The sequence below is a fragment of the Mustela erminea genome, chromosome 11 (genome assembly GCF_009829155.1).
Source record: "Mustela erminea isolate mMusErm1 chromosome 11, mMusErm1.Pri, whole genome shotgun sequence".
Lineage (NCBI taxonomy): Eukaryota > Metazoa > Chordata > Mammalia > Carnivora > Mustelidae > Mustela > Mustela erminea.
In genome coordinates this window covers 87,599,963-87,612,292 of record NC_045624.1, presented here as the reverse complement: position 1 = coordinate 87,612,292, position 12,330 = coordinate 87,599,963, and the positions used below count along the sequence as shown (strand labels likewise).

Sequence of the window (12,330 nt, the reverse complement as noted above, 5' to 3'; positions counted from 1 at the left end):
GGGATCAAGCCTCTCATAGGGGTCCCCACTCAGTGTGTTTGAGATTCTCTTCCCCTCTGCCCCTCCCCCTGCTCGCACATACTTTCTTTCTCTCAGATAATAAAGTCTTTTTTAAAAAATGAAATAAAGTTTTAGAAAAGCACAAAATGATAAAAATCTCATGCCTCTACTTCTTTGAGGCAGTGTTGTGGAGATTAAAAACTCAGGCAGTTCTGAGCCTCAGATTACCCATCTGTTAAATGGAGATCATGAAGTGATGTGATATTTATGCATCCCCTATTGCTGTGTCTAGGATATAGTAGGTGCTCAATAAGCAGAAAGTAGTATTTTAAAGCTAAAGCATACCAAGCAGAGAAAGAATATTTACCGGAAAGAAAACTAAAGTCACTAAATATCATTATTATTAGATAGTAAATGATCATGTTTTCAATCTTGCTAAATGGTCAGAGGACATTGATAAAGATAGTGAAGATATTAATTGTATCATGGGACAGAATATTTAAGGGAAGGCTGTATCAGCCTTTTGTTTTGTTTTGTTTTAAATAGCATTTATTTTTTAAGTAGGTTCCATGCCTGACTTGGTGCTTAAATTCATGATCTCCAGATCAAGAGTTGTACACTCCACTGACAAGCCAGCCAGATGCCCCAGGCTATATCAGCTTTTTTTTTTTCTTTTTTTCCAAAATTTTACTTATTTTAGAGAGAAAGAGCACAAGCATGAGTGGAGTTGGGGGAAGGGAGGGAGAGAATCTCAAGCAGACTGTGCCCTGAGTGCAAAGCCTAACAGGGCTTAGTCTCATGACCCTGAGAGCATGACCTGACCCAAAATCAAGAGTCAGACTCTCAACTGACTGACCCACTGAAGTGCCCTGTATCAGTTTTTGAATTTGTAATTAATTTGGCAGAAGAATAGCCACGGGACCCTGCAAATGTACTCCAAAGATAATGTAAAATGGCTAATGAAAATAAGATCAGATTTATCAAAAGTGTAGAAATGAACAAAAATTGCATTGCTTTCCCTAAGTATAGTCATTATACAGTCCATTCAAAATTTCAAACCAGCAGTTTCCTAGCTTCAGAGCAGCCCCCTATTACCATCATAGGATCTCTCAAGGGAAAAACAAAACCACCCTTAGTTTATAGATTAAAGATGGAAAAATGACTTTTATCCACAGTTTTTTAAGAACCCTTATAAAGACAAAAGAAACAAATAACAGTCTAAAAATTGGCAAGTGATCTGAGCAGACATTTCTCTAAAGAACATAGACTAATGGCCAGTAAGCACACAAAACGATGCTCAACATCACTAGGGAATCACTAATCATTAGGGAAAAGCAATTTAAAAATATATTTATTTATTTATTTGACAGACAAAGATCACAAGTAGAGAGGCATGCTGAGACAGAGGGGAAGCAGGCTCCCTGCTGAGTCAAGAGCCCGATGCAGGGCTCGATCCCAGGACCCTGAGATCATGACCTGAGCCAAAGGCAGAAGCTTTAACCCACTGAGCCACCCAGGTGCCCCAGGGAAAAGCAGTTTAGAACCACAGTGAGCTATCACTTCATATGCACTATGATAGCTGACATCACAAAGACAGACGATAGCAAGTGTTGGTGAGGATGTGGAGAGATTGGAACCCTCATGTGCTGCAGGTAGAAATGTAAACCAGTACAGCCATTTTGGATAACAGCCTGGCTAGTCCCCAGAAGGTTCAGTCATACAACTGAGCTGTTGTACTCTAGGTGTATACTCAGGAGTTGAAAACATGTTTACACAGAAATTTACACCAATGTTTATAGCAGCCAAAAATAATGGAAACAACCCAGATGTCCCATCAACTAATAAATGGATAAACAAAATGTGGTGTATCCATACAATGGAATATTATTCAACAATGAAAGAGAATGGAGTGGGGCGCCTGGGTGGCTCAGTGGGTTAGGCTGCTGCCTAGGCTCAGGTCATGATCTCGGGGTCCCGGGATCGAGTCCCACATTGGGCTCTCTGCTCAGCAGGGAGCCTGCTTCCTCCTCTCTCTCTCTCTCTGCCTGCCTCTCTGCCTACTTGTGATCTCTGTCTGTCAAATAAATAAATAAAATCTTAAAAAAAAAAAAAAAGAATGGAGTACTGACTCCGACTACGTGGATGGATCTTGAAAACATGCTAAGTGAAAGAAGCTAGTCACAAAAGGCAAGATATTGTAGGATTCATATATATGAAATATTCAGAATAGGCAAATACGTAGAGACAGAAAGCTGATTAGTGGTTGCCTACGTTTGGGGAGGGGTAGCAGAGAGTGACTGCTGATGGGTGTAGGATTTCTTTTTGGGTGCTAAAAATGTTCCAGAATGATTGTGTAATGTCAACAATTCTGTGATTATACCAAAAGCATTGAATTGTGCACTTAAATAGATGAATTATATGGATATATGAATTATACCCCAGTAAAGCTGTTTTTATTATTTTTTTAAGTGGAATAAATCCTTGCATATATGGTCAAATGATATTTGACAAGAGTAACAAGACCAGTGGGGAGAGGACAGTCTTTTCAACAGATTATGTTGGGGAAATTGGATTATACACATAAAAAAAGTGAAGTTGGACCCTTAACACCATTACAAGTTGTCTCACACCATTCACAAAAATTAACTAAAAATAGATACAAGACCTGAACCACTAAAATTATAAAATTAGGGGAAAACGTCATGACATTTGATTGCCAATTTCTTGGATCTAACAGTAGGTTGGGTTCCATAAAATTAAAAATATCTGTGTAGAAAGGGCACTATCAACAGAATAAGAAAGCAGTCCGCAGAATGGGAGAAAATATTTACAGGTTATCTGTTGAGGGGTTAATGTCCAAAACATAAAGAGTTCCTTACAACTCAACAATAACAAAACAACTTGATTAAAAATTGACAAAGAACTTGAATAGACCTTTCATAAAGAAGAAATGCAGATGACTTATAAACTAATAATGAAAAGATTACCAATCAAGATTACCAATCATTAAGGAACAAATCAAAACCATAATGAGATGATTTTTTATACCCATTAGACCATTATTAAATAAATTGTTGGTGAAGATGTGGGAAAATAGGAACCCTTGTGCATTGCTAATGGGAATATAAAATGGGCCTGCTGCTATGGAAAATGATACAGTAATTCTTCACAACATCAAATGTAGAATCACCATATGATCCATAAATTCCATTTTTTAGTGTCTACCCAAAAGAATTGAACATGAACACTCAGCAAGTATTTACTCACCCATGTTTTTAAGAGCAGTATTCACAACAGCCGAAAGGTGGACGCAATCAAGTGTCCATTAACAGGTGAATGGATCCAAGACATGTTAGATCGATACAATGGAGAATCCTTCAGCTTTGACAGGAAAGAGACTCTGACACATGCTACAACATGCATAGACCTTGAAGACTTTCATGCTGAATGAAATAAGCCAGGCACAGAAGGACAAAAACTGTGTAAATTCTCTTACCTGAGGTAACTCGCATAGTTAGATTCATACATGAAGTGGAGAAGTGGTTGCCAAGAGACAGCAGAGTTTCAGTTGAGGAAGATGTGAAAGTTCTAGGGGCAGGTCGTCCTGATGGTTACAGTGTGAATGCACTCAGCGCCGTAGAACTGTACACTTGAAAAATGGCTAAAATTAAGAGTTTTATGTTATGTGTTTTATATACAATTAAAGGGTGGCTCAGTGGGTTGGGCCTGTGCCTTCAGCTCGGGTCTTGATCTCAGGATCCTGCTCAGCGGGGAGCCTGCTTCCCCCTCTCTCTCTGCCTACTTGTGATCTCTGTCTGTCAAATAAATAAATAAATAAACTTTTTTTAAAAAGTTGGAAGAAAGATAACGTAAGAAAAGTAGGAAACATCTTAACGTGTAGAGGACCAGATAGAATGGCCTCTTGTAAATGAAATCTGCACATATTTCATACGGCACTAGGTAGTGAACTTTCGTGTATGTGGCAGCATCTTAGGAAATTTGGTAGTATACCACGTGTTGGCAGACTTTTTCTGTGAAGGGCCAAGTAGTAAATGTCCTGGGCTTGGTGGGCCAAGGAGTGTTCATAGCAGGTGCTCAGCTCTGCTGTTAAAACAGTGTGGAAGGAGTCACATACGATGCGTCAGGGAGGAGCACAGGTGTTTTCAAGAAACCTATTTACAAAATCAGGGGGCCAGCCAGGTCACAGGTTTTTGAACACAGACATCTTCTATGCCACCTGACCGACCAGTGCCTCATCCTGAACTCATTCTCTGCTCTCTCTGGAGGTGTTGTGGATAGTCTAGACAGTTGCATAATGTGTCATCCAGGAGAATATTGAAGGACTGATAGAGCATGGCTTCTTCCAGGACTGTTAAGGATGGCCAGCAGTAAGAGTGTGTTATGTAATTAATCACATTAGTAGGTAAAAAATCGCTATGATCCTATCATTGGATACCAAACAGCATTTTATACAGTTTAATATGCAAAAATATGCCATATAGGTTTCTTAAATATGAAAAATAAAAACCCCAGTTAGCTAGAACAAAAATTAGTAGAAGGGATTTCGGTATTCTTTTGGTGGGGAAAGCCTTTCTTCTTTTAAAGTTTTAGTTTTAGAGAGAGGGAAAAAGTGAGTAGGCAGGGGGCTGGAGGAGGAGGAGAAAATCTCAAGCAGACTCCCCACTGAGCATGGAGCCTGACTTGGGGCTCACTTTGGAGCTCAACCCCACAGTCATGGGATCATGAGATCATGACTTGAGCCAAAACCAAGATTTGGGCACTTAACTGACCCAGGTGCCACTAGGGAAGGCCCTTCCAAGCATGACTCCAACACCAGAAATCTTAACTGGAAGAATTCAGGTAAGACACCCGAAATAGAATTTTTGTATGGCAACATATAATGGAATAAAAGTTAAAGGAAAAATTGGATATGCTTACAGATTTATCAAAAACATCATGGAGGCACCTGGTTGGTTCAGTCAGCATGTGACTCTTCATCTTGGGGTTGTGAGTTCTACCCCCACAGTCTTTAATGGGGACCCTGGGTGGCTTAGTGGATTAAGCGTCTGCCTTTGGGTCAGGTTATGATCCCAGAGTCCTGGGATCAAGTCCCACCTGGGGCTCACTGCTCAGTGGGGAATCTGCTCCTCCCTCTGCCCCTTCCCTTCCCTGTCCACCCCCCTGCCCCACCGCTCGTTGCCTCTCAGTTTCTGGTGCTTGCTCGCTCTCAGATAAAATCTTAAAAAAAAAAGTTACAAAAAATACTCTCTAAAGTGTTGATTTAGATAGTGTTAGATAACAGGTAACCTTTCTTACATACTATTTAATTTTTAAAAGCATATATTATAATCAGTAAAAATAAAGGTATTTCCATTTTGGCAAGAATAGTAAGGAAGGATAAAGTGTTATTTATTCTGTTTGTCTAGGCAAGAAGGTATTAACAAGGGGGAGAAGTTTCTTGAGAAGTTTCAAATAAGTTTTAGTGCAGAAAGGCTTAACTTTGATTTATACACATAATACCTTGTATAACAGCTTGATGAGTTGGTAGTATTTATACTATTAGCATTTTAAAACTGAGGGTGATACTGAATGTTAATGAGTGAACATGCTCTTCATTTTGTTCTCTCGTTTTTAAGTTCTTTTGGCATTTACGTTTGAAACCTTTATCATTATATTAGTTTTCCAGCTCACTGTTGCATTTAATAAAACATAGACAGTTAACATGATTTGTGACTGCACAGATTTTGACATATAAAATACATCTTACTGCAAAATTAAGTAAAATAAATGATGTTTAATTTTAGAGCTATCCTGCAGAATTCCTGGACTGAAGTCATGGATTTAATATTGAAACCCCGTTCTGGAGGTATGAATAAAATTCATGTTAATGAAAGAAATAGAATATTTTGTTAAGTATTTGTGGAATTGCTTTGAATAAAAAGTATGTGTGCATACTGGGGGTCGTTATTTCAGAATTTTCAAGATTGTTTTTATAGTAAAATAAAAAGATGGTTCATTTTTTCATAAATTCTGTGTGTATATATATATAGATATGAGATTTATAACTTATATCCTGTTTTCAGCAGTTTAGCTCATCTAATTTATTCATTCATAAATGAATACATGTATTTCCTTTTCCCTGTGCTCTGTTAAATCTCTGAACATTCAGGAATGCAGGCACATTTCACTTGTGGTTAATTTTTAAGCATAGTGTGATAGAATGTAAAAACTGGGCCAAAAAATGTTGAGGATTTTTAGTTTAAAGAATTTGTCAGGAACTTCCCAGAAAGTACCTCTACATTCATACTGTATGAAAAAAAGATTTCAGTGCTTCTGTACAAGGGCGCCTAGGTGGCTCAGTCAGTTAAGGGTCTGACTTTTGATTTCAGCGCAGTTCTTGATCTCAGGGTCCTGAGTTGGAGCCCCACTTTGGGCTCTGTGCTGGGCATAGTGCCTCTTTAAAAAAAAAAAGAAAAAGAAAAAACCCGTACAAATTATCAAAACAGGTATGCCCTTTGGATAATCGTTTCCAAATTAAAAGAGATAAAGTTGTCTAATTTTAAGGAGAGTGGCCTCTTAAATTTGCCCACCCAGTAGAGAAGGAGAAGGAAGAAAGGACTACCTGGGTTTTGTCTTGTGACTCAGCCATTGTCGTGGAACAGTAATGGTGTTTAAATCCTGGGGTGGCAGAAGGTGGACAGAGCTGGCTGGTTCAGTGCACTCTGCCTGTCCTGCCTTGTCACGTTCTGGTGGCTGTTCTCAGGTGAGCAGAAACTGTTCAGAGTACCTGAAGCACAGAGAGCCTTTTCTAATTTTATGTTCTCTCGGCAGCACATTAAGTTATGGAAACCTGCCTGTCAATAATTTATTTTAATCACAGCTTTTCTTCCCTCCCAGCTGAAAAGGGCTACTTGGTTAAGTGCAGAGAAGAGTGGGCGAAGACCAAAGACCCAGCCGCTGCCCTCAGAAAACTTCCTGTCAAAAGGTGTGTGGAAGGGCAGCTGCTTCGAGGACTTTCAAAATATGGAATGAAGAATATAGTCTCTGCGTTTGGCATAGTGAGTCCTATTTGTGAAGTCAGGCGAATGACTTGAGGTGGCTTAATGCTTTTTAAATTTTTTCTTTAAATATTTTACTAAATTTTGAGAGAGCAGAAGGTAAATAAGGATCCTTTGGTGATCTCTGACCAGAGTGATCCTTGTTTGTGCCCTGAACGGTGATGGGGGTGGAGGGTGGGTGAAGGAAATGTTGGCAGTAACTATTAACGTTGAGGGCATGAGAAGAGCATTGAAGTGGAAGATACTATCCACAAGAAAATTAAAATTAACCATTTTGGTACTTCAGAAATTCACAGACCATGTTAGAGTTCGTTTCTTGGTCATTCTCCAGGTTCAGCCCTCTGACCTGCCTAAGAAGCTGCACGAGGAGTGGTCTAAATAATCACATTTTAGTTTGGTTTCTTCGTGGTGGTTCAGCAGTGGGTCCCGTCTTGGCACGCGTGGCCTTTGCTAGCATTCGGATACCTGTAACCTAGAAGAGACCGAAGTTTAACTCTTCACCTTCTGTCTTATCTACTCTTCCCCAGGGAAACAAAACAGCGTTTTTGCTGCATTAAATTAGTTGTCCGTTCAGTCCTTTAGGTTTTCTCCTTCCATGGAATTAATCAGGAAGGATGCCTGGTCTGCTCTGTAAGTGACATGTCAATTTCTGCAGTCAGAGTGCTGTGTCTTTGAATCAGGGTATAGGGTCTCCCGGAGTTGCCTTCACTGCATGAATGCCTGGCAGCTGCTGAAGTCAGAGCGACTGAGCACCCGTAGGCACAGGGGCTCTGTCCCTCACACTGGTTGCTGTGCGTCACTCACTGTTTCTACCCATTCAGCGTATGAGCTGCTTATCCTAGGGTCACCACTAAACCAATGAGATGTCTTGGAAAGTACAGTACTTCTAATACTCAGAATGTGTATTTTTTTTTCCTTGCCCATTTTTTTCTTCCTTCCAGATACCAAGAAATAATCGCCTGATGTATATTCATAGCTATCAAAGCTATGTGTGGAATAACATGGTAAGCAAGAGAATAGAAGAGTATGGACTGAAGCCTGTTCCAGGAGACCTTGTTCTCAAAGGAGGTAAAAAGGCAGATATCCTCATTCCATCCAGCTAGGCTTAGCTGTTTAACACTAGTGCTTAAAATGCAACCTGGCCACTAAAGAGAGAGACATGTCTGGTAAGGTTGAAATGGAAAGACGTTGTAAACTTGGGTTGAACAGTTTGGACCTGTGTCTTTAATGAAAATATATATCTAGTTAGGGGCTCCTGGGTGGCTCAGTTCGTTAAGTGTCTGCCTTTGGCTCAGGCCATGATCCTGCAGTCCTGGGATCGAGCCCTGTATCGGGCTCCCGGCTCAGAGGGGAGTCTGCTTCTCCCTCTCCCTCTGCCTGCCACTCCCCCTGCTTGTGCTCTGTCTCTCTCTCTGTCAAAGGAATAATCTCCAATTTGAAAAAGTACCTAACTCTCTCTGGGTCTCTGGGCCTTCATTTTCTCAGTTAGAATAAGATTTGGATTCAGTGTTGCCTTAAATCTTTTTCCAAACTGTAATCTGGGTCTTGCAAATACTCCTCTCTACTTCTGGATATACCTCGGTCTCTCAGCTGTTGTCTGCCAATTTCAAAGAGTTTCTTTAAGTCAACACTCAGCTGGAGCCTGCTTTACATACCGGCCATGATATAACAGACATTTAGTGCATACCCTGTGCCCGCAGCATTCATAAGACACACAGATGATCCCCTCTGATGCCGAGCCCTCCCACCACGGGCCAGGCCCTGTGCTAAGCCCTTTGTCTGCATTTTCTGGTTTAAAGTTCATAGTATGCTGTGAAGTATTCTCTCTGTTCTTCAGACGAGGTTCACAGGGTTCCACGGCTGGTTAAAGAAAGAAAAGCGGGGGCGCCTCTGCCTTTGGCTTGGATCATGATCTCAGGGTCCTGGGATTGAGCCCCACATCGGGCTTTCTGCTCAACAGGGAGCCTGCTTCCCCCACCCTTTCTGCCTACTTGTGATCTCTGTCTGTCAAATAAATAAATAAAATCTTTAAAAAAAAAAAAGAAAGAAAGAAAAGGCAGGGATTCAGAATCAAGGTCTGCCTGTTTCCACAGTCCACTTCCTTTTGGCCTACCCACCTGTCCTTCTGCTGTCTGCAGACATAGCCTGCTCGTCTGCATGTATGCCTGAGAGATCCAGGTTTCTGTTGAGAAATGTTAATTATCCTAAATTAATAGTATTTAACCTCATTTAGTGTTGATTACATCCAGTGTATTTTGATGTCCCATGTGCCATTACATTTCATTCTCTAAATGCAGATGGATTTTTTAAAATTATTCTCTTAGCAAAATGCATCCATTGATGATAGAATTCTAGATGGTATTTTATAGTGTTGTTTATAAAGGAGCTGATCATTTAATGCAAACATTCTAAAAAATTGAGGGTGCAGCTGAGAAATACATTTTTTTTTTGGCTTCCCACTTATTCTCAGTCCATGGTTTTTATTTCTTGGGTAAAGCAGAAAAGACAAAAAGATCTCTAACTTCATTTCTTAAGCTTTGTAGGCCACTCAGCCATGTCAGCTTGCCCTTCTGACTTCTTAGATGTGTATAATTTTAGAAGCTCGGGCTCATGAAAATATTACCTATTTTCACTATTTTTCTCAATTTCTCTTTGTGAATTTGCAGCTACAGCTACCTACATCGATGAAGAAGATGTTAATAATTACTCCATCCATGATGTGGTAATGCCCTTGCCAGGTTTTGATGTTATCTACCCAAAGCATAAAAGTAAGTTCCCTATTTGGGGAAAACAGTCCAAACAAAGTTTGACGTATTTAAGCCATTGGCTGTGAAGAGTAGAGAGAGGAGGGAAAAGTAATCAGTACTTGAAATAGAATTTTAGAACTTTGATTTCCATCAGACTTGAAAATGTTTCAATTTCAAGCATTTATAAATCACATTTACATATAAAGTCCCCCAGGAAGGGATGTATTCAGATAGATAAATTAATTTTTTTTTATTTTTAAGAAGTCTCTACACCCAACATGGGGCTCAAACTTACAACCCCAAGATCAAGAATCCCTTGATCTACTGATTACTCCAGCCACGCCCCCCTGAATAATTAAAATTGAGAAACAAAATGGTGGTGGTGGTGGCAGCGGTAATGAGGTAGTTTAGTAGTGGTGGTATTATTGTTCCTAGTGTTGCTGTTATTAGTGGCATCATTTAAATTTCTGAAATCCACTAATTCTTATAAAGGATAGGAAGGCTTTGGAAAAAGTCATTGAGAAAGTGAATGGATAGTTCGACTTTACCTTCCTTCAGCCTTTTTTTTTTGATAACCATGGAAGTAATACCTGCTTACTGTGTTTTAAAAGTCAACGAGCAGAAGCTTATGGAGTGAAAAGTGAGCATTCACTTCCCTTATTTCCCATTCCCCATAGGCTGTTAGGAATTACTTCCCTTATCTTCATGGATTAGGGATGGGGGTTGTGGACTAAAACTTTCGTTCTTCAGGGATTCAGAAATTGGAAAAAAGAAGGCAGCTCTGAGCATGGGACCAGCTTGATGGATCTGACCCTGGAAGTTTACCCTTAGCCAGAACTGATCTGTGGGAGGTTATTTCTTGTAAAAAAAAAAAAAAAAAAACCTTTTCTCTTGGAGCACCTGGGTGGCACAGTTGATTAGCATCTGACTCTTGATTGCAGCTCTGGTCTTGAATTCAGGGTTGTGAGTTCAGGCCCCACGTTTGGGCTCCACACTGGAGCCTACTTGAACCAACAAATGAAAACCATCTTTTCTCTCAAGGGACCAGAATGGTTTTCCTGGTCATTGTTCTTTTCCTTGAAATTGTACAAGTTAGAGAATGATTCAATATTAACATCCTTCTGGGGCGCCTGGGTGGCTCAGTGGGTTAAGCCACTGCCTTCGGCTCAGGTCATGATCTCAGGGTCCTGGGATCGAGTCCCACATCTGGCTCTCTGCTCAGCAGGGAGCCTGCTTCCTCCTCTCTCTCTGCCTGCCTCTGCCTACTTGTGATCTCTGTCAAATAAATAAATAAAATCTTAAAAAAAAAAATTAACACCCTTCTTTGATAATGCATATACTTAAAAAAGTTAGTTATCTGCCACTTCCATGTTGGTTGACACAGTCAAACTGCTGTGCTCCTGATACTTCCGAGGCTGACTTTGCTGAGGGGCAAGAACAGAGACAAGGAGGAGAGAAGGACTGGGGAGACGAGGGAGGGAGCGGGGAGTGGTCTGTCTAGCCTGACATTGCAGCGAGGCCCCGAGGACACACTGACACTGGGAACTAGCGAGAAGGAAAGCACTTAAGATGCTCAGACCCACACTTGCTCTTTTTCCAAGAAAGAAAAAGTGAGCGTTCTTTTCTTCTTTCTTGTACCTCTCAGGATCAGAATTATGGGCTAATGCCAGTTAAGACATAAATTCAGCGCAGCCTTTGACCCGGCCATTCATGGAAACCTTGTGGCCAGGACAGGGGCTCACAGACTGCATGGCTGGCAGGTCAGGCACACGGATGGGTAACACACGCGCACACGGCGGCCAGCTGTGCTCAGTGTAGGGATCCCTGTTGTCTCATGGGTGTGTTGTGAGGGAGTCTTTCCTTCACGCTGGTCTACCCAGCATTTTTTAATGAATAACTTGAATCAAGAAACCTGTTTATCATGTTTGCAGATTCTTTTACTCAGAATGGTTAATACTAATTGTATGAAAAATAAGTTTTTTGAAAAGAACTGCCGAAGGTATTGAATAGGGTTTAATGTAGATAGTATTTTTGTAAAGGCCTAGTTTGATAGTAGTCTACAAAAAGTATCTGGAGTTCTTTTTTTTTTTTTTAAGATTTTGTTTATTTATTTGACAGAAATCACAAGTAGATGGAGAGGCAGGCAGAGAGAGAGGGAGGGGGAAGCAGGCTCCCCGCTGAGCAGAGAGCCCGATGTGGGACTCGATCCCAGGACCCTGAGATCATGACCTGAGCCAAAGGCAGCGGCTTAACGCACTGAGCCACCCAGGCGCCCAGTATCTGGAGTTCTTAATAGCCTCAAGACTGCTACTCTGAGGCCGATTGAGTGTTTTGTGGGGAGTACAGAAACGGCAGAGGAGGGACATTTGAAGGAACAGGTGTGTGACCTAGAGAAGAAACGGCTTAAAGGGCCAGTACTCGTGAGTACGTGAGTACTCGTGAGTACATGAGGGCAGTGAATCTGCTATCTTCCAAAGCAGTCAGCGGAAGTTCTAAGAAGACAGATTACAGCCCGGAATAAGGGA

The 12,330-nt window shown here is 40.8% G+C and overlaps 1 protein-coding gene and 1 long non-coding RNA gene across 8 annotated transcripts in view; one reads left to right on the top strand and one right to left on the bottom strand.

The window, feature by feature from the left end:
* The window catches only part of LOC116568710, a 31,171-nt gene extending 27,703 nt beyond the window's left edge, over positions 1-3,468 (bottom strand). For both annotated transcript variants that reach the window (XR_004276741.1, XR_004276740.1), the window contains exon 1: positions 3,268-3,468. This is a non-coding gene — a long non-coding RNA (uncharacterized LOC116568710). The remainder of the gene's footprint in view (positions 1-3,267) is intronic.
* PUS7 (pseudouridine synthase 7) overlaps positions 1-12,330 on the top strand; it is a 65,612-nt gene that overhangs the window by 41,334 nt on the left and 11,948 nt on the right. For 3 of the 6 annotated variants that reach the window (XR_004276737.1, XM_032304327.1, XM_032304328.1), the window contains 4 exons: positions 5,805-5,866; positions 6,898-7,058; positions 8,000-8,126; positions 9,725-9,826. Coding sequence is in view for 3 of the 6 variants with exons in the window: in XM_032304327.1 (XP_032160218.1) it covers positions 5,805-5,866; positions 6,898-7,058; positions 8,000-8,126; positions 9,725-9,826 (452 nt within the window). In the remaining 3 variants the exon portion in view is untranslated. Of the gene's footprint in view, positions 1-5,804; positions 5,867-6,897; positions 7,059-7,999; positions 8,127-9,724; positions 9,827-10,363; positions 10,998-11,450; positions 11,881-12,330 lie in introns of those variants that run through there. The other 3 variants (XR_004276738.1, XR_004276739.1, XM_032304329.1) reach the window with 3 other exon arrangements.